Source organism: Colius striatus, chromosome 2, assembly GCF_028858725.1.
Source record: "Colius striatus isolate bColStr4 chromosome 2, bColStr4.1.hap1, whole genome shotgun sequence".
Taxonomy (NCBI): domain Eukaryota; kingdom Metazoa; phylum Chordata; class Aves; order Coliiformes; family Coliidae; genus Colius; species Colius striatus.
Window position 1 is genome coordinate 49,044,419 of NC_084760.1, and position 24,988 is coordinate 49,069,406.

A 24,988-nucleotide genomic window follows, 5' to 3' on the forward strand; every position below is an offset into this window, starting at 1 on the left:
TCTTCAGACGCATATGGTCCTGCTGATAGAGTCCTGCGTGTCTGCCTCAGATTTGCGGGTAACAGTGGCATGTGCAGAAAGAAATGGGTGGAGTTGGCTGTACTGTATGGTGTGCAAGGCTCTGCAAAATCCCTATCTGTGGGAATTGCTCGTTAGGTCTTATCGGTCACGTCCCAACGCAGTGAGTTGTAGAAATCAAATTAGCAGACAAGTCAATTGCTTGCATCAGTTAGAAGCTTTGCACCGGGGATGATGTGATAGTCCAGGGCCCCTCGCTGGGTAGCTTTCCCGATTTTGATGATGACGGCTGTAACAAAATGAAAATCTGACAGTGCAGTTTTGTTTCTGTCTTGGTTTGTTGTTGTTGTCTTCCCTTTTTTCTTGCTCAAAACTTGTTATTTCTTGCTGTCATTTGGGGCAGGCAGAGCAGTGAATCTGTCCTTCCCATAAAAATAGAGAAAGCTTTGCCCTGTTATTTTATAAAACAAGTTGTTATGACATACCACACGGTTCCTCACATCACTCAGTAGTTCATTAGTCTGTCACTGTACAAGCACATTAGATGACAAGCTAAAAAACATAAGACAGTACAGTGGTCCATTAAAATTCATAAAGGATATCAAATATTCAAAGTAAGGGATGTAAAAAGAAGCCATTTGCTGTAAATACTAATACCTGTTGTTGCATAGACATAACGACAATGTGCCTTGCACTGCCAAGCAGCAGACCACTGCTGACAAACCTGTGGCTGCCTGGGAATCCCTGCAGTTATTTATTTCCAGAGAGCTGCTACCTCTTCTGCAAAAGGTCTCCCTCAGAAGCTCCCGCCTGTCACGTGAACCTCGTCTCCTAAGCAAACACCATGGCTAACTTGAAATTGGAGACCAGATCAGTTACTTTCAAGTTCTCAGTGGCATGGAGTAACGAGACATGATGTTACTCATTTCTCGTGTCCAGGGCAAAAGCAATGAGTCTCTGGCTTAACATTTGGGAGGGCTTTTACTTTTTTTCACTGTACTGCCTTCTCTGGAGATTTTACATTATTTGTTATTAGATACTCTAGTAATTCTTAACTTTATTTGTAACTGCAAATGCCTGTATTAGCAAAGTGGAATTGAACTTCCTAAGTAGAGGCAGCAGGCAAACTTGAAGGTTTTAAGGGCAGGTCTTCTGACCAAATGCTGCAGAGCTTTCATCAGTTCTTTCCACAGCAAATTCCAAATTCGATTTCCGCTTCATCCCACCTTTTGAAAGAATATCCAGCCTTACATATGAAAACTTAAAGCAATGGCGAATCTACCCATCACTTAAGTGTTTTTCAGAAGGTTAATTACCCTTGCTGCTAATATGTACATGTTATTTCTGCTGTGGTTTCGATTTCCAAATACTTAGGCCTTGTTAAGGCTTTGTCTGCTAGTAATACAGTCCCTAGCCTCCTCTACCCAAATCTGTAATAAATTAGTTTTCAAGGCTTTTGTCTGTAGCGACTCTAAAAATAATTTTTTATTGGAATCCAATTGAATCTGAGAGAAGCGAGGTGATAATCAAATGATGTCACTCTCACGTCTTGTGCTGCATCTCTCTGCCTGCCAAAACTAGCAACTGTTGCTATGTACCCAGGGGAAGGTGATACTCCCAGCCTCTTCTTGGTGCTGGAAAGCACTCCTTTCCAGTGCTTGTCAGGCCCCAGAGAGCTGCTGACGTCTGTCCCAGGCTCTTCATTTTGCCTTTACTTATTGGGATAGCCACGGAGGAACATGGATCGTGTCCCGCAGGATGCTTTTAATTTTTCCTGTTCCTGAAGAAGACTGTTTCTCAAAACCACTGCTTATCTGGAAGACCGATGTGATACAGCCTGTGAAGAGCTCTGGGGTGGAGACCTTGCTGCAGTGTGTGCAGCAGTGTCCAGAAATCCCTGTATCATGACAGCAGCATGACACCATGACGTTTCCCAGTTTATTTCCCTTTCTCAGTAGCACCTGTGCAAACTTGGCTGATGGTGGGACTCCAACCCCAGCTTTTCTCTGAGTACTTCCAAAAGATCAAAAACCCCCATAAAAACAGCAAGACTCATTGTCATTTGACATGTGAGACTCCAGACATTCTTCAATAGTGAACCCAATCCTGTTGTCAGCAGTGGGCAGGTGATGCAGCAGGTTGCTCTTCAGTAAGTTAGCATGAACCGAGGGATTTACTACCTGGCAGATAACATTCAGCACATTGCAGGGACCATTTATCAATAAGGCTAGAGTTGTGGATTTTGTTTTTTCCAATGCTTTTCTAGAAAAACATGCTGTTGGGATGTCTCAGATCTGTTATTGGTAAGACTTCTTACTGTCAGTATGTCCTCATGAAAAGGGTAGATGCTCCCCCTGACAAGCATGTGATGACTATTAATACTCAAAAGAGTTAGGCTCTATCCTGCTACCTCTAGTCTGGTCCCTCTGCAAAACAGAGCCCAAGGTTTCCAGAGACCTCTCTGATAAGCCAACATTGTGCTGAGCTCTCTCAGTCTGTGCCTGTCTGCTCAGGCAGGCCAGATTGGTTGCCTGGAGTCACGGAACGTTGTGCCCTCCTCTGGCTCCTTCCCTGTCAAGAGGGGAGCTGCAGGTGCAGGGCTTGACCATGCCAACCACCTGTGTTCCCAGAAGGCTTCCACCCACCCAGGACTTGGTGAAAACCTGGGAGCGAAACAAGTTCAAATGATCATAAGGCCTCAGTTAGCAACAGCATATCTTGGCAGCCACTGGCTGCCCTGTCTGTATTTAAAAGGGATGGCTTACAGTTTTTTTGTCTTCGTTTTTCTATCTAAACTTAAAAGCTGTGACTTTGTGGTTTTGGGCAGTGCAAGGGTGCTGGGTCACAATCCTGGCTTTGTACAGGACTTCATTTTCTATTATAAAGATGCATGGTCCAAGCTGCATTGTACCCAGTTCCAGCAATGTTCTGATTCTGGATAGGGAGCAGAGAATGGAGCAGGGGCACGGCAGAAGAAGGCACTCTGTGGTCAGTGGCCAGTGTAGCGAAGTGATGGGGTAGGATTGAAGCACTGAGGCATTTTACGGTCTTATGGTTCTCAGGGACTTTTTACAAGCAGGTGCACCATCCAAGTATATTGCAGTAATCCGGAACTAATTGATATGTAAGCACTCATAAATAGTGGAGTAAAGTTATTTAAAGTTAGTGAAGTTTTTTTTGCCTTTCACAAAGCGAAGAAAACCCTAAGTTATCTAGGTGGAAAAAAGAAGTGAAAAAAACCATCAGAATACCAAACTGTGACTCGTCCAAAGGAGCTTGTGAAAGTATCTTGAGGTTGTCTTTCCTGAGAGCCTTTGAAATTCAAAGATAATGGACTCCCGCCTCTTGGCGCACGGACAGATTCCTTCTCCTCCTCCTGGCAAATTCTGCCTAACAGCTGCCCTTCTTTTTCCTCTTTTAAATACCCCTGAATCACAGAGCTCACCCATTCTGTTTTTCTTCATTCATGTCTAAAGCTTTAAGGACTGTGTCAAAGTAGGGAAAAGGACAGTGTGTACTGGACGTTAGAGCCAAGGGACGGGGGGTGGGCAGAAGGAAGAGATGACTCTGTCTCCAGGCTTTGGTCCTGAATCCTGCAAACTATTTCTGCTGTGAAGAGTCCTGCAGAGGTCAGCCAGGCTTCTGGCATGAATAGCGATTACTTTGCTATTCAGCATCACGTTTGGATTATGCTTAATCATAATAATATGGGCAGAGTTTGTGATAAGGCATGGATTGGGTGCTTTAAGCCAACTAAACGACGAGGTTGCTGAAGGCATGAGTGAAATTAAATAAATAGAAATTTTGCTTGTTTGGCAGGCAGGGCTGAGTTAGGTCCAACTCTGGAGCTCGGAGAAAATGGCTGCCTAAAATGAATGTATAAATGCAGTGCCACTGCTGTCCAGTGTGCACTCCCCAAGGAGGAAGATTAGTCCAAATGCACATGATCTTTCCAGGAATTATCTGCGCAGGTGGCTGAGTTCCCTGTGTCTGGGTGCTGATATCTCGTGAGCTCCCATGTTTGGCACTGCTATCGAATCAGGAGGCATCATTTTGAACCACCCTCTTCTCGTGTTTGTGATGATGTTGTTGGCTCTTGCAGTGAGAACCATTTATTGAGGCCTGGGGCTTGCAGAGCAGCTTGCCTGGTACAGCCCCAAGCCAGGGCCATTGCTCACAAGCGTGGCACTGGAGCAGCAGGAGGGGGGTGAAAGTGAGCAAAAATTTCACGCTGTTGAACTATTACGTCTTGTGAGTACATTTAGAGTCTTCTAATACAGAAGATCTGTCAGGTAGCTGCAGTCGGTTTCCTGGAAAATCAGCTTCAGTCCTTTCTGTTCTACTGGACAGATATTTTCTGACATATGCCTATATTAAGCTACTTTACTAAAATGCAACTTAGAAGCAACAAGGAGTTCAAAGTGCCCAGTACTTCTGCAGTGTTGGGAAAAAATGGTCCTCTATGCATATAGCTTTAAGGTTTCTCGCCATTGTGACTTTAATTGCTTTTGACACAAGGGCAGTGGGGTGGCTGGGGACAACTAAAGAAGAGGAAGCCAAGTGCTACCTGCTCCTGCCTGTGCAGGAGAACACAAGTACCAGTCTGCTCCCTCCGTCTTCCCCCTCTGTTGACAGCATTACTGCTTGTCCTGACAAATCCTTATGTGGCTATTGCAACCCTGTCTCCCCAAAGGCCTAGAGTATGTTGCAAGGCTCGGCTGCCTCTCAGCCTCTTCCTCCTTATTTATGTGTCACAGGAGGAAAAAGCCTAGACAGAGAGGTTGTCCAGGGTCATCCTGTTGTAGTTACGATGATGGCAACAATTCATAGCTGAAGCATTTGATTTGTTAACCTTATAAAAAGATGCCATTAAATACTGTATTTAGCTCCTCAGGGGAAGCAGCCTAGTTTCTTTTTCGTTTCCATTTTCTCATCCCTCTTTTAACATTAGTGACTCAGCTGTCACTCTGCTTCAGAAGGTCTGCTGGGGTTATAGCTGTGATTGGATGGCACCAAGAACCCATTTCTACTGAAAATAATTAATATGGTGCATTTTCACCTCAAAAAGAGCCTGATACAAAACTACCAGAAGTTTTTCATTAACTTTTGCAAGTTTTTAAACTTCCCTGTGAACAAAATTGGAAATTTCTGTGTCTCCTCTTGTTTATCCTTGTCACAAGGCAAGGTCTGGCAAAACTGGTGCATATCTCATCCTTCACATTGAGACCATTCCTTGTTCAAGTCTACAAAGCAGCTCACGGGATATGCATTTAGATACATTGCAGGTGAGAATCTCACTTTGCAGCAGGACATGCTATCAGAACCTACTAACAGAATTTCCCCCAAAAAAGTCTGATTAGAGACAAGTGTAGACTCTTCTGTCTCCTTAATTTTTTTCGTTTCCCACTTTGCTAATCTTAACCAAAATGTAGTGTGGTTAATTCCCGATTTTCTAAATATTCCATCTCTTCTAAACTTTAATAACAGGAAAAAGGAAAAAATAATAAGGAGAAAAAATAAAGCTAGTTTATGTTAGCATGTTTTATGTTTTGCTTATCAGGTCACGTTACAAAAGCATTAGCAGATCTGTCAAAATGTATGCACATATATGTCACTTAGGGTGCTTGGTAGTGGGTCCCTTCCCTTTCCCATAAGCATTTGCCAGTGCTCACTCTTTCTGCCCTCATCTGTTCAGCTGCAACTTGAGGGTGCTTGTTTCTTGTGTACTTTTTGTTATGAAAATGATACCTGTCATACTTAGGAGGCTTTGCATTCTTGAGCTATGAATGCTGTGAACAGCGTAATAAAAAAAAAAGGTGACGTACAAAGGCACCATCATTCTTAGCATTGTCCTTTAATATTTGCCCTGGGTCTTGAATATGTAGGTGTTGAAAAAGGACTTATTTCAAGCAGTGTAGTTCCACTGACATAACTCAGTTTTCCTCATATAAGGAGAATGTTACATGTGTCCACCCAACCCACCTGTATTATGAGACCAGCTTCTCTGGCAGAAATTCATCTGCCTGTCCGGTGCTTTAAGGGAGCACTTATCTGGAGGGGTTGTGGGTCCATCTCAGAGTACATACAGCTACTGCGACCACGAGGTGCATGGATTTTGATGTAGCAAGTCAATACTTAAAAATTTTCAGAGCAGAGGATGGTGTCTGTGAAGTGACACCATCTCAGGGTACTAAGAGGTTGCCTTGATGCTTATCCTGAAAGGATAGGTAAGGCAAAGCTGGTTTGTGCTAGCAAATGTAACCAGTGAGCCTCTCAATTTTATGTTCTCCAGCGTCTTTATTGAATTAATGCTTCTTCGACTGCCCGTTGAGGCTGTAGATTCCCAGATGCAAGTGTCTTATACTTGTTCAGCCCTTCCCACAATGTGAGCTGAACCAGATTGCAACCTACAGGGTAGGTAATTCTTTTCCTGCTAGGTGGCGATGACCTTGACTGTTGCTACAGTCAAGGTTCAGAAACCCATTGCCCTGCAGCTCTGCAGTTGCCTCTAAAAAATGTCCCAGACAATGTACAGAAGGATACAAAGGCCCCACCATAGCCCAGGTGTTGGCTTAAGAAGGAATTACTCATGTGTACAGATTCAAACGGGGAACATGAAAGGACTCACTCATTGTTCTGCTATTTGGTGTCTGGTGCCGGGGTGGGGTGCTAACAAAGCATCGGGAAGTGCCAAAGCATTTTAACACAGCCTAGCTTTAGGCTCAACATTGAGCACTTCTAATTGTATCAATGACAGTCATCTTAGTTTCTAGGATTGGGTAAATAGCTTAAAAAAAAAAAGTAAATATTACTTCCATACCTGTGCATTTATCCAGGTTGTGAGGTTTCTGGAATGGTGCTGCTGCCAGTTGCATGTTAAACAGGAATGTCCTGCTTGCTGTAGCAAAGGGCTGATTCATTGGTAGGATAATAGGTGTCATCTTCCTTTTTGTCAGCTCCTGAGGTGTATTTTACCCCTGCAGTGAACAGAAAATAAAAAAATCCAGTAAAACCAGTAACGTGCAAGTCATCTGAGTGAGGTGAGGTTTGATGAAAACTAAACCAGTTTGAGTGGGGTTAGGTGAGGCTGGGATGGATACAAAGGGCAAGAGGGAGAGTTTAGTTTGAATGAGGGCAAGCCTTCTGAAGCCACCATGCCCTGGGAGGCATCAAGAGCAATGTCCCAAAGCAGGCACAGTCTCAAAGCCCTCCCCATGTGAAGAGTGAGATCCACCTCCACCAGCAGAGAGGGTTGGACACTTGCAGAGAAGGATGGGCTGGTGGGCTCATTCACTGAAGGCACCTGTTTCTCCCCACGACTGCCAAGGGTGGCCAGTGCTGCTAGGTCCGATCTGGAGCTGCTTAGGCTGGGTAAGGAGAGATAAATTTTAAGATTGTTAAAAAGCTTTTCTCCATAGGAAAATAAAGTAAAATGACATAAAATAGAACAGATTACAGCCAGGGCATCACACTGTGGAAACTAAAGCCACATGCCTCAGCAATGAGTTTGTGGGCAGGGCTGGTTTTGGGGCTGGGTGCCCCAATGCAATATGTCTGTGGGTTGGGGAAAGACTCCTGAAATAAACCCACCTCACTACTGTTCATGTTAAAAAGTTGATGAGATGGATGGTTTTGTTCACCCATGTTATCTGGTATGGCATGAGCTTGGTTTGTGTATATAGAAAGCAAGTCTGTATGATTTTTCAAATATATTCCTAAACACAGCGTTTAAAATATGTTTGCCAACACCAAGGAAAAAATGTAGGAAACTGTAAGAACATGAGAGGCTAGAGAGGACCCGTGTGTTATTCTCAGGACAAAAGGAGAATGTACATCAGGATTCATCAAAAGGAAAACTGATCACTTTCTGCTTTCTAAAGGCATTAATATTTTACAGCTGCCATTACATTTTGAAGAGTATGCAAGTATTTATTGGTAATTCCATAGCTACCCAGTCCTGAGCTGTGAAGGAGGAGATACCTGTTTTTCAAGTTGTTCCTTTTGCTCATTCCTTGTCTCCTAATTCACACCCCATTGGCACTGACACTGCAGTAGCTCTGAATATCTGGAGTCATGGCTGTGTGTTCCTACACTGGCTGCCCTTCCTGTAAGACTCCCAAGGAGTTTTTTCCCCCTAAAAGTCAGTGGCTCACACCCACTGAGAGTAATTCTTAGGTATGTCCCCAGCTTTCCCTGATGCTGGGATCTGTGGAGCAGAACCGTTCCCTTTGCTGCGTCAGCTGCCAACTGAAATGCATCATAATTTTAAAAAACACCTTTTTTTTTTTTTAAAGCAGATAGTATCTTCTGGTTCAATAATAAACTAATTACGTGCTTAAAATAGCACGTGAGAGGAGTCTTGTTTCAGATTAGTCTACATAACAGAAATGCCAGGGGCTGTTCTAGAGGTTGCTTGAAGGCTTTCTCGCAAGAAGGTCTCGGGTGCCCATGCCAGCTTTTGAAGGGCTCGCTCAGGCCTGATCAAACTCAGTCAGGCAACAGTGCATCGGATCTATTCCTCTCACCAGTCACATGTCAGCTGTAACTGTCACTGGGTTTGCAATTTAATGTGTGCAGCTCAACACTTCAATTAATGCAGCGCGGGTATTTAACAATCTACCATTCCAGAGCTAGCACTTCACCATGTGTGAGGTAGCCTTGTGCTTTGGTTAGGTGGGAGCTTGGAAGGCTTCCTTCATGCACACGGCTTTTACTCTTTCCCTGCCACTGTGTAGTAGAAATTATTGCTGGCTTAGTTGCATGTCAAAGGCTTAGGAAACGTTAAAAAGTCAACATATGACCACACACACAACATTTTAACAAATTACTTCTAATAGGTAATTCAGCAATGAAAGGATTTTGTGATCTTCCATGGGAAGCTACTATTTTTAGTAAATTTTTATAAGCAGTAGCATCACTCACCATTTATTTATAAAGGCATGAAAGAACACCCATACATGTTTCTAAATAGTCAATGTATAGTAACGACCATATGCTGGGAATGAGCGAAAATAGAATGGAGCGCTCTGGTTTCCACAACGCTGCGTGAGGGTTGTGCTGGGATCTTTGCTTCTAAGAAATGAAAAACAGGGAGAATTTTTCTTTTTTTTTTTTATTTCTGGTTCTTCTTTCTAGCAAAACAAATCCAAAGCCTTCAGAGTGAAAGTCTGCCTTGCAGGAAAACTACTGCATTGTTTTCATTGAGGTTTAACTGGGTTACCACTGAGGTTTGTGAGGACTCTGTCAGTAGCTTCAGCAGCTGGTGGACTGAGGCTGTGCTGACAGTGGTAGCTATTTTAATGAGAGTTACTATACATGTAATATTCAGGTTGATTAGTTGTGTTTGCCTACACTTCTCTTGGGGCTCTGCGGCATGGAGGGGAAGTAACAATGCTATGCTGAGGGGTCTTCACAAATACAGCATGGGTGACATTTCCAAAGGTCCTACAGTGGAAATGTTTTAAATGCTGGGGCTTGCCAACAAGAAAAAATAATTTAAAAAGAGATATTATCTGCTAGTGACACCTTTCCTGAACAGAAATGAAAACTGGTTTGATCTGGACCTGCACAGACCCAGCCATGTGCAGCCATTGTAGCTTTTCTGTATGGAACTCCTTGGGTTTAAGTTCAGTAAGGGGCAACATCTTCCGTTCTCTTGCTATCTGTCTTCATGTCCCAGTAAAACCTGTGCTCGGGTACTTTGGGATTTTCACAAGTTCAGCACCTGGCAAGACCAATGCCTTCAAGTAAATTCCCATTCTTAATAAAGTTAAATCCTTTGATTGAAATTAATACTGTTGTTGAATTTTGGGCAGCTGTGATGCAAAGCACGTGGAAAGAGGTGAAAAAGGCATCTCTTGACAAGGTGCCTTTAGCAACCTCCTAATGACAATGCCTGCCCAAATCCCGTTTTAACATGGAAAAACATTGACATAGCATGAAGAGGCTAACATTTTAGGAGGCTTCATAAAGTGAAGGGTACTGAGCTAAGTGGCTCACGATGCCAGGAGGAGTTGCTTGAGAGCCTGACCTTGTTATTGCTCCACAGCTGCATTAGTTAAAAGTATCAGCATTTTCTTCGCTCTCTGCTTCCCATCTCCCAACACCCAGTGGAAAAAAAATAAATGACAAGCGGCATGCTCTACTCGCAGCAAAACAAATGTTATTTATTAGAGTCCTCCTGTGGTCAGAGAACGTCTGACTGCAAAATAACTGGAGATTTTTCTGTTAACTGGAAGCGTGATGCTCTGAGACAATTTCCAGGCAGTGTGTGTTTTGAGCTAAGTTTTATTTATGTCAGCACAGCATTTTGCAAGATCACTGCTTACAAAGAGTGAGACGGCAGTTGTTTTAGCTAGAATGATTTTTTTCGGAGGGGAAAAAGCTTTTGATTAAGTTGCAACTTGTTTCCCATAGCTCCAAGAGTTGAGATGCTTTTCTTTTCAAATGTGAAGCCATAAACCTCTTTGACTGGCTCGTCACTCACCACCTGCCCTTGTGGCAAGGAGCAGCTGGGGTGTCAGGGAACGAGGCACGTGTTGTTAGGGGGAGTTTGTTTTCCCTGTGCTAATCACCTTCTCCTGTCATAATTTGGCACAGCGCAGTGCCCTGCGTGCGGGGCGGAGGCAGATCCGCATACTGCTCTCCTATCTGAGCCAACACATTTTGGAGGATAAAACTTTGCCAGACTTAATGTTCTCCCAAGGAGCTTTGATATCCCTCAAGGCTCTCTGCTTTTCCTAGTGATGGGGGATGACAGGCAGAGACACAGGCAAAGTGCTAATTATGGCAGGACCTGCTCTAGCCATTCCCCTAATACCAATGTCAGAAATACTTCTTTGAAGAGAGGATGAGGAGGGGAATCCACAGAGCCACCCCTCCGATGCTGAGCTGACTTTTCCCCCCTAATTCTGTGGGTTGGTTTTTTTCCCCTTTTTCTTGCAGGAGGCTTGCTTGGGTAGGGCTGAGCCTGTGTTGTCCCACTTATCCTTTCCAGGGATGTGAGGATGGTAGCCTTGGCCATCTCGATGTGAAGGGGTGTCCCCTGTGGAACCCTGGTGTGCTTTCACCACCTGCTTCTGCTGAACATCTGGTGGGATTTGCAAGAGCTGCCTTAGGAGCTTGCAGATGATACCAGACATGGAGGATCAAAAACATTTGTCTGTCAGGAAAGATTCCTTTTTCTACATATTATTTGCTTAATGCTTTTTTTCTCCTGCAACTTCCATCATTTAGGGAAAATATAACATTCTGGAATAACTATTATTTGGTTTTCTATTTTAAAAATGTATGTCAGTGCAACATGGGTGGATAGATACTGTGGGAGGACTTTTGTTTTAGTTGTTGCTTTTTTTGCATCTCCAGAGCACCTTCACTACTTTATTAAGTTGAAGATATTTTTCTGGTTTGCAAAAACTCATGGGAAGGAGGAAGAAATTCTGAGACCTATTTGGGTTGGGGATTTCAAAGTTCCTTGAGAAAAGCCTTACAGAGCTAGGCAGAAAATGACTGTGTGGAACCGACAGATCAGTATTTCCTAAAGATCTCCTTGCCTAGACTCGCAAATCCCTTTCACTAGGAATTCCTACATACATGCACACAATTGGCAACTTCACTTATTCATAATTTTGGAGTCACTAAATCTGTTTTCTCGTTTACTCGCAATTGGATCTCATTGGGGACTTTGAAGCAAACAAAATGTAAAACTGGTAGCTGAAGCCAATTTTGAGTTACTTCATGAGAAGGCATAGACACTGATTTAGACGGGCAAAATGCATTGGATTATTCACAACCTCCCTGTTTCAGCAACAGCTGAATGCAAAGAAAGTGGTTTGGTTGGTTTTCTTAAAGAAGTAGTTTTGGGTGGAGCACCTCTGTAGGGGTGTTCATCCCAAAAGAGGTTTGTGGTACAACATTTTGAACAAAGTGATACAGATTGTAACTGAAATTGAAGTAGTCAAGCAGGGTCATGGAGAAACAGGGCTCATTCTGGTCATCTGGAAGCTGACAATCTGGAGATATTTTCATGGCTTCTATTCAGTGGTATTAGATCTGATGCCTTTTTCTACTGCGTGGCCAGATAACTTCATATGCTGAAGCTGGAACATTGAATAAGTTAATACTGTATAAAATAAAGTGTAATTCTCCCAAGTGAGCATTAGCAGCATTTACGTGTCTGTAGATAACGTTGTTCTTCTCCCACCATGTTCTAGTATCCCAGTAGTTAAAATAAACAACTGCTTTTGATTTGTAAGCCATAACTTTACAGTTTAGGAGCCTGTATTTGAAATAAGGAGTTATCCACTCTCTCAAAACACCGAAATAAAAACAGACCAGTGTGTAACTTGGGCTCGGCAGCCACCAGCTGCACCTCATCTTGCTAATCTTCAGCTTTTTTTTTTTTTTTAGGTTTTTTTTTTAAGCAAAGGCTTTTAAGAGTTAAGTTACACAACTCTCTTTTTATTTTTAAAGTGAGTGGATTCCTTGTTGCGTTGTTGAGGATGATAAATTGATACCACATGTTGCTTCCAGACAAAAAAGACTCTGTACTGCAGTGGAAGCACTTGCAGCTGGTGTCTGAGTTGGATGGGCTCCACAAGGTAAACATGGCTTGGAAGAGGCTGAAACAGGCACAGGGAGGGGGAATTTTCTCCATTTTAAAGGCTCAAGCATTTGCTGCTGTTGCCTGACTGGGGCTGAGTGTTGAAATAACATGCAGTCTCAGCATCCCCGAGAGACTCATTCAGTTATTCGGATCAAATCAGGTATATGGCACTTTGGAAATGTTTGCGTGTCCTCTCTGGGAGCTTACCCATTTGCAGTCTTATCAAAATACCAAGAGAGACATGTGTAATTAGGACATGGTAGCTGATTTAAGCTTTTTTTTTTTTTTTGCAAGCTAAATGTGGCTGGTTCCCTCAAGGAGTATTGTCTGAACAAAATGCAGTGCAGTAGATCAGTATTTGTAAAAGCTGAAAGCATGGGCACAAATTTGGGGAAAGTGCTGTCACCCCTTGTATTTCTGTCCTGGCTACTAGTTGGCATCCAGCTGCAGCCCTTCTCTTGCTGCTGCCAGCTTAAGCCAAAGAAGGGTAGCAACCCTGTTTGCTTGTAGCACTGCACTGCCCTCTGCTCACGCCACATCTGTCCTGCTTCGCGTGTTCCTCTGCCCTGGGTCTTCCTGGTCTCCAGGGCTGGTCAGTGTTCTCTGCCAGATGACTTCCCCAGAGGGACTGGGACCCAACTGGGCTGGGCTCAATGTTGTGCAGGATGCTCTTGATCTTATCTGCAGGAAGCTCAGTCTTCTGGCTCTTAGCAGAGCACACAGCATTCTTCAAGTCAATAATAACACTAATAAAGGGAGTAGCACATTGTATTTCTTTTCTACTCTGCTCTTGTACAGCCCATATTTTGTACCCCTTGGTCTGATCTTAGCTCTTATCAAGGTATCTGCGTCCTGAATAGCAGCTGTCCCATCTACATATGGTTTCCAGGACGGATGATGGAAGTTCCTTTATAGATCTTTTAAAGTTTCTCATTGCATTTTGGCATGGAAAAATGTGTGATGTTTCCATCATCATGGCCTAATCTGCCTCCTACACAAGTCAAAGACAAATCCCTATTAATTTGATCAACAGTGGGTTCAAATGAGAAACTGTATTTTCTTTGCCTCCCCGCCTCCTTCCTGGCTTTTCGCATGGCCATATATTACTAACACACGTGGTTGTGAGCAAAGATTTTCCCATGATATTTTCCTATATTTTAAGCAGATGGGAACGTTCTTTGGCAGCTCAGAAATCAGATAGAAAACGTAGTTTGCAGCCTGGTAGCCCAGCACCAGGGCCTTTACTGATGTGAGTTGTCAATCCTGGTGGTTTCTGTAGCAAAACTTGCATGTGAAAGGACAATAGGATCCAGCCCTAATTTGATTTGGCAGAGCATCCAACACAAGCAGAAACCAGGAAACTCAGATACTGTTGCTGAAGAGGTTAGTGGGGGAGGTTACGTGAAATAAGTGGTTTTTAAGGTAGTGTTTGAACAGAGGGTGGAGATGGGGTACACAAAAATAAGTTGGCCCATAATTGTGCTTAAGAAAACAATCTTCCTGTGGAAGAAAAGTAAAGAAAGCCAGGAGCCTCGGTGTAAGTGACATATTGCTTAATGTCAAGGAAAACAAACTGCTTGGATTTTTTATAACCACCAATTTTCAATGCAGAAGTATTATTGCAGTCTTTTATTATTTATGTAGCACCAATACTGAGCAAAAAGGTACAGTAAGAAGAAAGTGACACACGTGCACACACATATCTACACAAGCAGGAGCCCTCATCCTGAAAGGTACTTCAGTCTCACAGTTTTGCAGTTTAGGATTTTTCATGGGTTTAGGCCAAATAGTTTCATGGTATGGCTACTACCAGAAGAAATAAGCCATTTTACGAGAATGCTATAGATTGAAAACTGTTAGCTGCTGACACTTTGGCTGAGTGGTTTTATATGTGAAGATACACATCATGCTGCACATGCCACCTTGGGTGGGTGTTTTCTGTGTTTTATAAGATTTTTTTTTTTTCATTAGGAAGAGTCATGGTGCTGTATGTTGTTCCATCTAGCATTTTTAGGTAGGAACAGCTTGATTTGTATGGCTCTTGTAGCCTGACTTTGTGTGGTCATCTAGCTCTGGTTGTCTTCGTCCTACCACCAGCTCTGCAATTTGCAGAGCCACACAGATGTTCCCACAGGTGGTTGTCTGTGAAAGTCACAGGATGAATGTGAGAGCTACCTGTATTGGTGCAGTACAAGCTGTAACATCATCAAAGGTTATTTAAAAAAAAAACCTCAGCAGTTCTCCAGCCATTTGGGAGAAACCTGAGGATGTAAGCAGTAGTTCCTTGTTATTAGAAGTTAGGCTGTTGCCAGACTCAAAATATAGTTAAAATGTCATCGGTTAAATAATAAAAAGCTCTTTCCTTCCACAGACTGAAGCACTATTATGCCGTGACTCAATCCGCTGTATGTTGGTGGCATGATAGGCACTTAGAAATGGACAAGTTTATAGCTGAGGCACTGACCGAAACTTCTCTTGAGTATGTCTGCAAAGTCTGATCTGCTGTTTTGTGCAAACTGTTTAAAACATAGTAGTTGCTTTTTGAACTGTGATCTGTATGATTTCTCTTTTCATTAAGTGATAATCACAACCATGTCTGCTGTCTGCATGTGAGAAGAACTTCAGGCTTGTTTTCCATTTCACAATCTGACAAAACCCACACCACTTAACAGGAGGGGGAAAAAGAGCATTTTGTACTGAAAAGAATTGTTTTAAAAAAGCTAGGCTGTATTTCTTTATACAGCAGATGTGTCGCCAGTTCACTTATGTCAAACACATATTTATCCTAAGGATGCAAATGTTGAGATTCTTGTGAATGATTTGTTGGTTGATTCGTTCTTTGCCCATTTAAATCTGGAATCTCTTCAGTGCTTTGTAAGTGAAAGATGCTTAACCTGGATGGTTTGATCATGCTATGGTCCTGATGACTTAGTGTTTTTAAAGCATGATGGTAGAACAAATGTAATATTATTGTCTTTTTCACTGGATGAGTTCCTGTGTGACCTACTGTAGGTGGTCCTACTCCGGCAGAGGGGTTGGACTAGATGATCTTTCAAGGTCCTTTCCAGCCCTTGAGATTCTGAGAGTCTGTAAAAGTTACACAAGTTCTTTTTTCTTAAACTTGATCATCTTTAACCCAGAGGAATAGCACAAGTCTTTTGTATATAAGATAGCTCCAGAAATCTTCTGACTTGCATATGGAAAAAAACTGCAACCCAAACCCAGAAGCATTCTCACTAACAAATGCTACTTGCTTATCCTTTCTTTGAGATGTATCTTAAGCCCAGGATCGACAGGATGAGTGGATTGGGATTTTTACCTCAGTTGTTTTGATTTAAATCCGGAGTTATTTCACTAGGGGTACCATGGTCTGATCTTCTCCTCTTTCTCATTCTGATGTGATTATCATCCGTTTAAGCCAATGTGGTTTTTGGATGGTAGATATTGCTTGCTAGTGCAAGTGGGTAACATGGAAGAGCAGACAGTGCACAGGCTACCCTGAAAATACTGTATGTCATAGCATTCTGTACAGCATGAGGTGTCCGACTGTGTACAGCAGTTTTGTGCAATTCCTTATCTAGCAGCTTACAGGGACAGAGATATCATGGTGTACTTTGTCACATCATGTTTTGAAGACTGTGAAGATACTATGGCGAGGAGATAGCTGGCCAGCTACTGCAGTACAGGCATAATTCTGGTGCCTCTGATCAAGAGAGAAAGTACAGCTTAGTCATGCACAGAGTGCCTGTGGGAGCACTTGCAATTTTCTCAAGAATTATTATAACAAATACACAACACACATACCCATGAGGAATTAAAGACATTTGCAGAGGCTGTGATGAGTGTGACTATCCCTCCAGTCAGATTTTTGCAATGCCTTCGCAGTTTTTATTTCAAGGAACTGAGGGCAAGATTGCTGATAGTATAGAGATTTGTCCTGAGTCAGAAGTAAGGGAGAAATATCTATCTCCTTGCGAATAGAAACGGAGCCATGTCACACTCCTTTCCTTAGGATGCAGCTTTTGAGAGTGTTCAAGATGGGCACCGGGACTGCACAGCTAGCACAGGCACAGGAACTTGCTTTCAGCATCCTGCTGGCAAGCTGCACTCACACTCCAGACCTCCCCAAGAAACCTCTGGTGATGTCCAGAAAGTCCTCGTGCTTTTATTCGTGTTGCTGTTTTCACATGATATTGGCTTAATGGTTGAGCTTCGGGTAGTGAAAGAAGTGGGGTGCTGGTCTTGATGTTTTGCTTTTTGTGTTCCTTTCCTGCAGAATTCGATCCGGCACAACTTGTCACTCCACAGCCGATTCGTCAGGGTGCAGAACGAAGGCACGGGGAAAAGCTCTTGGTGGATGATCAATCCAGACGGTGGCAAAGGTGGCAAGGCGCCCCGGAGACGCGCCGTGTCCATGGACAACAGCAACAAGTACACCAAGAGCAGAGGGCGGGCAGCTAAGAAAAAGGCAGCCCTTCAGACGGCCCAGGAGACAAGCGAGGACAGCCCTTCCCAGCTCTCCAAGTGGCCGGGGAGTCCCACCTCCCGCAGCAGCGATGAGCTGGACGCGTGGACAGATTTTCGCTCCCGTACAAATTCTAACGCCAGTACCATCAGCGGCCGCTTGTCACCGATTTTGGCAAGCAACGAACTAGATGATGTTCAAGATGACGACGCTCCACTCTCTCCCATGCTGTACAGTAGTCCATCGAGCTTGTCCCCGTCGGTAAACAAACCGTGTACTGTGGAGTTGCCCAGGTTGACTGATATGGCTGGGACAATGAATTTGAACGATGGACTGACAGATAACCTCATGGATGATCTCTTGGACAATATAACACTCCCTCCCTCCCAGCAGTCGCCCACAGGAGGGATGATGCAGAGAAGCTCCAGTTTTCCATATGGTTCCAAAGGTTCAGGACTGGGTTCCCCGTCAAGTAGTTTCAACAACGCTGTGTTCGGGCCGTCGTCGCTGAACTCCCTCCGCCAGTCACCCATGCAGACCATTCAGGAGAACAAGCAGGCCACCTTCTCTTCCATTTCTCATTACAACAACCAGACGCTGCAGGATCTCCTCGCCTCTGATGCACTTAGTCACAGTGATGTCATGATGACACAGTCTGACCCACTCATGTCACAAGCCAGCACAGCTGTGTCCGCCCAGAATTCCCGCAGGAATATAATGCTCCGCAACGACCCCATGATGTCGTTTGCTGCGCAGTCTGGCCAGGGCGGTCTGGTCAATCAGAGCCTGCCCCATCACCAGCACCAGTCCCACAGTTCCTCTCTTAGCGGCAGCCGTGCCTTGTCCAGCTCCATCAGTAACATAGGCTTGAGTGACTCAAACAGCTTGGGATCCGCCAAACATCAGCAGTCACCTGTCAATCAGTCTATGCAAACACTTTCTGACCCGCTCTCAGGCTCCTCTTTGTACTCCTCTAGCGTGAACCTCCCGGTCATGGGACACGAGAAATTCCCAAGTGACTTGGACCTGGATATTTTCAATGGGAGCCTGGAGTGTGACATGGAGTCCATTATTCGCAGTGAACTCATGGATGCAGATGGGCTGGATTTTAACTTTGATTCCCTCATCTCAGCTCAGAACGTTGTCAGTCTGAATGTGGGGAACTTCACTGGTGCTAAACAGGCTTCATCACAGAGTTGGGTACCAGGCTGAAGGATCTTTGAGAACAGGGAAAATGGGCAAACAGGTCAGTGCCCCATAGGTATGGTAAAATAATCAGTTCCTTGGTTTTATTGGAGTTTGCACCAAACCCTTAATAGTTGGTGCACACTACTAATATTCATTTGGCTTGAGATGGCTTGCTATATATTGGTGGCATGCAACAGGCACGACCAAGAGACATTTGGAGGTGTGGAGAGAAACAAGGCTGAGCTATAAAAGCTGTTGGGCTGCAACACTGTCAGCACGCAGCTGATGCTTTGCGTCTTTAATTTAGACATGAGAAATGTTAATGACAAATCAGGCAAACCAAGTTGGAATATTTGTGGGTTTTAGGAATCACAGAGCTCCAACTCATCTTCTTTGATGTCACAACAGATGGATTCTTCTCTACAGCCGATGCTGTGCATAGCCAAGCTGTGGGACGTGGGGTCAGGGCGAGGGGCTTTGCAATCAGTGGAAGCAGCATTGCTGCAGGGGAGGAGGAAGAGCACCTTTGCAGCATCAGTGCATGTGCTGAAGATGGAGTGTGTGGGACAGATCTGGGCTGAATTAGAGTTGTACTGCTGCTGTGGTACAGCAATGCTAGCAAAGTTGGTTCGCTTTTTGGTTTTTTAAAAAAAGTATTTCATGGCAAAAAAGAAAAAAAGTGGCAAATGGAGTAATTATATCTTGAAATAGCAAAGGTAGGATTCTGGTCCCAGGAATGGCCTGGGTTTGGTGTTTTAAATATGAACAAATTCTTATTTCCTCCCAGGACTGGAGTGGGTGTCATTTTCTTTTGGACTCCACCAAGAGAATATCTGTAGGTTTAGGTTCTGACATAGGTGCTTTTCAAATGTCAGCCTCTTCAGATTAATTTCTTCCAGATTGCTGTGTTTTTTTTTCCTCTTTACTTCTTTTCCACAGCTGGGGGCATTTGAACTTGTAAACATTGTTTCTGTCATCCTTTTGTGATTCCACAGGCTCCTGCCCATACCTCTGCCTGCTCGCACGTTCGTATTCAGTGACTCATAGGGCAGGTGCCACACAAAGTGCCCTTTCTCCTTTGTTTATTTATTGGTCTAAGGGAGTAGATTTCAAAATATAGTAAGATAAAAGGTTAGCTATAAATTATTGAAAGTGTTCTATTAACTTCAGAGTAGTATGTAGAGTATCTCCCAGTGGTGAGGTTAAATGAGGCATTCGTTCAGTTCGCAGCTTACTTCCAACTCTCCTATTTTCTAGATAGAAAGATGGTGTCATTTGACTTTATGGTGCATAATTTGCCCCTTTTCATCTTTAATTGCATTTTCGTTCTCTGTTTCACAGTTAGATGTTGAAGGGGAAGTTTTGTCATAGGCAGGCAGCAGTGGTGAGCCCTCTGAATGTCTTCCTTTGTGTATGGAGTACCACAGGAGGCCTATGCTGGGAGCTGCTGTCTGTGGGGGAGAACAAGACTGCATAGGAGTCGTCTTTTCAGTTATTCTGCAAAGCTGCCTCGCTCCAGGGCAGGAGTTGGTTTGCTCAGTCCTTTCTCTTTCAGTGGGACGATTTCTTCTGGTTCTTATGCATCTTTTCAAAGTGAGAGCGGTGCAGCGCATGGCCAAGAAATGGGTTGGGGGCATGGGCTGTGGGGGACACCATGTGCTCCTGACCTTGCACAAGATGGCAACTTGGCAAGGCCAGAACCACAGCTGAATACTGTTTTTTCTTTGGTTCCAGTGCATAAAAATTGACTCATGAACCAGGAAGCAAAACTTTGCAGAAGGTCGCACTCGCTGACCGGTTCTCTCGTCCTCTAGGTGCATGAGCTGGTTGGAATTAAAACCCTTTTTTGCATGAGGTAAAAAAACCATAAAAATCTGTAGGAACTTTATTGCTGTGAGACATCCAACAGTACAATCTGCCAAGCGGGGCCTTAAAAATAGATGTTATTGACAGCTTTGCTTGACCCAGGCAAATAGGGCAGCTTCCTGCTTTCGTAGCTTCGTTTGCTCCGTGTGAGTGGAAGCTGCCGGTGGGAAGAGCTGCCTGGGCAGTGCAGAGGGCACACACACCGTGCCAGCTCGCCATCTGTGCTCACCACTGGCCCTTTACTCTGATCCTGGCCATGTACAGAAAGCATAGCCACCATGATCTTTTGCAGGCTGCTTTCTCTAAATAAAGGAACTGACACGTCTGTGTGAACAATCTCATTGCAGAGGACAGATTTATTAACGAGACAGCTCTCCTCGGTGCATTACTGTCCAGTCATCTGTGGAAGCCCTCTCTCTGACAAGTGGACCGGGTGCTGCAGAGTGCCTCCGGTATCAGGTGCAAGCGCAGATGATTTCTGCTGAGCTGGTTCATCATGCACCCTTCCTCATCTGTTAAGCAGTGCTGCTTGAGAGTTTTGCCTCCTTTTGATAGGGGCTCCTCACATGTTTTGAAGTACTTTCTCAGTTGTTTCTCTGCTTTGCTGTAGCAATAGGAACCCCTGACTTAAAATCTTCACTCTGCAGTGTTTGTGACCCCAGTAATGAATCTTCACAGGCTTGAAGAGCAGGGAGCACTTTGGGCAGACCAGGCTGGCACTTTGTTATGCTCAATCCATTTCACAAGGGTGGCCAGGTGTGTTTTGCAGGCAGGCAGAAGCGGTTACAGTGGGTATTGGCATACCTGGGAATAGCAAGTGCTGTGTCCAATAAGAGAAGTATTGGAGTCGGTTTTGGGAAGAAAAGAAGGAAGCCAAGTACATAGGTATTTAGTTTATACATACTGTAGGTATAGAGGGGGCTTTACTTTGGAAGAAAATCAACTGCAGTTTCTTCATAGGGGAAGCAAAAAAACCCATGCAGGACATGCCACGGTTGTGGGTTTAGTGGCTGTGCATATTTGCTGCACATAAGCCTAGGCACAGTCTCTGTGAGAGCTTTGCCTTGGTCTGGCCACGCTGGCATTATACCTGTGAAGCTGGCCATGCCCAGCCGCTCAGAGGGCCCTAATTGAAGCATATAAACGAATTTGGGGTTGTTTTGGTTATTTTCTTGTACAAGAAGCAAAGGAGAAAATCCATAACACTTTTTTCTTGCTCTACTCAGCCATAATTTTCCCCTCTTAAGTAGGCTGGGGTCTCCGTTCCTCTATCTGCCTGCTTCCTCAGAGCACTGGATATGCCCTCCACCTACTCAGATAATCATCACCTTGTTTTTTCAGCTTGTTTATCAATAAATAAATATGTTGCTATTCGCTCCCCTCTCTAGAATACGTTTTACTTTGAAATTAACATGTCCTCTCTAGGCCTGGGATTCCCTCAACTCTGCACTTTGCTCCATGGTCCTTCTCAGCTGGCAAGTCATTAGGGACTTGGCATTTGCCAAAGAGTCATCCCAAACAGACTAGGACATTTACTGCTTCCTGGGAGGTCAGGAACTGATGATCAGCTACAAATATTTCTTCCATCATCAATACCCATCCAAGAAGGTTTTTTTTTTTACCTCGGTTGTTTCCTCAATCCAGTTTACAATGGTGTCATGCAGGCAGCAGTGCTGCCGGCCTTAGGCAGAGGGGTGGAGGAAGACTTAGTGCAAGCAGGGCAGGAACTTCTTGAGCTGGTTTAACGATCTGAAAAGCTCATCTAGCTGCATCTTCTGAGAGAGTTTTCAATGTAGTGTTTAGTGGGCTGCCTCTGAACGCTGTAACAGAACTGTACTGGAGTCACATTGACCTGTTCAAAAGTCACCAGTAAAATACTTCACTGATTAGTGAAAGTCAGTCATTTTGCCCTAGCATCATCTAGGCCCCACCTCATGTTGCTGCAGCAGTAGAGCGCACAAGCTACTAATAGCAGCGTCATGTAACATTTGCACAATTTGGTGATTAACATTTCTGCTAAAGCAAAATCCTAGGAAATATAACAAAATGCCTCTTGGTATTTCATTAGTCCACAGCAGTTTGGACTACTTGTTGACTTACTGACTGGCATTCAACCTGTTTCTGAATGAAGTTCATACCAAAGACAAATGCATAAGTCTGAGGTTGACTTTCCATTCATTACAATGCCATCTTACAAATTGAGGTAGGTCATAAAAGATCTCCATTTGGATGGAGTTTCGAATCAGAGAGCTCTGGACAACATGCCACAGGGAAGATTGTGTTTGTTCTTTGCCAGAAATCTTCAGCTGAAATGTGGAAACAAGAACTGCTGGACGCTGCTGGGCTCAGGACCATAGCTGTGCTTCCTCCTCTCATTCTCAGAAGGGAGGTCATGGGGTAGGGCTGGCAAGTTTCTTACATGGAGCCAAGATGGAGCTGGCTGCCTTTAAAAAAATCTAAAGGAAATTCATGAGCAGCAAATTCTTCCGCTCCATTTCTAACAGGTTAGTGGTTAAGGCAGTGGTGCGCTTCTAATATTTAAGTGTTGTTTAAGCCAGCCCAGGTTTTGAAAGGTGGTTTTGTGACTAGCTGAACATCATGCATGCCAAGTTTAATCTGTGAACAAAAACATCTGTGTAGAGAAGGTGTTTCGTTGGGAACAGGCAGCCGTTTAACTTCAAGGAGGGCCTGCCCCAAGTGGGCTCCTTGCTCCCTAGGCACACACCATGCCGATGGGAACAAACTCAGTGCTCATGGCCACTGGGGAGGAGGAGAGGAAAAGGCCAAGCAAACCCGGCTGGGGTGGTGTCCCTCAAAGTTCCCTGCATGCAGGGAGCCAGTCTTGTGTTTGCAGAGATGCTGTGGCTTTTCCTTTGCAAGGGCAGCAGGAGCTGACATACAAACACTCTGAATCGCTCTCTCCTTCTGGGAGTGAGGCTTTTTGATTTCAGTGGTTTTTAAATCTTGCTTTATGTTTTGGGATTTGAGTCACCCAGGAAAAAAAGTTCTGTAAAAACCAGGATTGCCACCACAGGATTGTGTTGTGAGTGTACAGGAGCTGAAGCCAGGACAGTGGCCTGATGCTGTGGTTTGGGTGTTCTTCTGTTGGTGTTTTATATAGATATATTTTTTAGTACCTCATGCTTTGTCATGTGATTCAGCAGCAATAATTAGGCAGAAACTTGCTGTCCCTGCAGATGCCAAGATTACAGGATGACATACTCTCACCAGATGACAGCACAAACTGATATTTTTAGAACAGCTCACATCAACTGGTCTCCCCAGTGCTTTCCACCCTGGATCAGCAGCACACAGGTTTTATTACAGAATGAGTCTTTACAAATCATCTTTTTCATGTGAATGAGCTGTAACGGCAGATCTGTGTTGGTCCCCAGAAGTGCTGTTGTCCTGATAGCTGGGATGCTTATAGGTGGTTCTTATTTTTTTATTTCCTGCTTTAGAGCCAGGCTTTTAAATTAACCCTCCCTAAAAACATTTTCTTGGAAGAAGTGCGTAATAAGACATCCTTTTTAGAAACATAGCGTCATGCAGCTGAAGAAAGGTCGAGATTTTTTTTTTCATAGGAATTCAGCACTCAGCCAAGGTGATGAGCTGACAGCCGGAGAGGTTTACGTCTTGTGTTGGTGGCAGCCAAAGAGTGCAGGTATATAGCGTAGGCAGCACGAGTGGTACCATATATATACATAGGGCTCTCTCTCCTTGCCTGGGGCACAAGGATGAAGGAAGGACGCTCATGCAATGTCACCCCAAGCTTGTGGTGCTGCCGGTAGAGAGTCCACAGCAGGAAGCTCCCATTAGTGCTATCCCTGGTCAAGTCCCACACGGTGTGTGGGGACACTGACCCCATTAATTGGAGTACCTGTGGCTGGCTGGTGGGAACACTCTGCTCCAATCCGGTCTACAGGGGCTGTTTAATCAGCTTTTCCACTCAGATTACCACGCAGGGTGGCAGTTGTTGGAGTCTGGCAGAGCAGACATCTGCTGAGCGGTAATCGGACAGAGATGCAGCTCAGCTAACGGAAGCCACTGTGTAGCCAGGGGTGTCTGCTATTCCTTCAGGAGAAAAGCCACTTTTCCCAGATGGTGCCTCAGAGAATGGTTTGCGTTTATGCAGTTATACAGATGAGCTGAATATCTTGCCCATTGTTTTTCCCTTGTACTGCCTGCTTCTCCTGGCTTTCATAGGTAATTTATTTCATACAAATGTAGAGACAATCTGGTCTTGAAGAAGGACCTTCCTTCTCTTGCCTTTTCTTCCACTTGTAAGTCATGATAGAGGATGTCCTGTCGTATGTCAGCATGGCTCAAATCCTTAGGTGTGACCTGTGTGAGCATTATTGGACATTCGTTTTCACCTTGCTGCATAGGAAAATGAAAAGACTCTATAGCAGGGAGGATGTTTTTAAAATAGGCTTGGTACTTGGCAGAGAAAAAGAAATTCTCTGTGAGGACATTCACGATAAAGAGTACATAGCATGTTTCCATAGCGCTATAAATCCATAATTCAAGATTTTTCCAGCCATGCAGGTACCTTTTACTCTAAAAAGGAGCTCTCATTCTTTAGATTTGAAAGTGCAAACAAAATCCTTCTCTGGTCCTGCACAGGTGAAGTAGTTGTCCATCCTTTCTGATGCTCAGTAGATATCTCTTTCCAGTGCTCTCAAGTGCCTAAAGAAAGCATCGTTAGTCCAGTTGATGTACTTTATCCCTAACAAAAGATGTGTTTTACAAGCCTTCTTCCTCTAGTCCAGCAGCACCCTGCTGTATCTAACACCTAGGCTGATGTCTCTCAAATAATAGCAAGTGTCACTTAACAGGTAAGATTT

The 24,988-nt window shown here is 44.1% G+C and overlaps 1 protein-coding gene across 5 annotated transcripts in view; it reads left to right on the forward strand.

Moving 5' to 3' along the window:
* The window catches only part of FOXO3 (forkhead box O3), a 93,471-nt gene that overhangs the window by 59,084 nt on the left and 9,399 nt on the right, over positions 1–24,988 (forward strand). For all 5 annotated transcript variants that reach the window (XM_061990409.1, XM_061990410.1, XM_061990411.1 and 2 more), the window contains one exon: positions 16,899–18,333. In XM_061990409.1, the coding sequence (XP_061846393.1) occupies positions 16,899–18,299 (1,401 nt within the window). In that variant the 3' untranslated portion in view covers positions 18,300–18,333. The remainder of the gene's footprint in view (positions 1–16,898; positions 18,334–24,988) is intronic.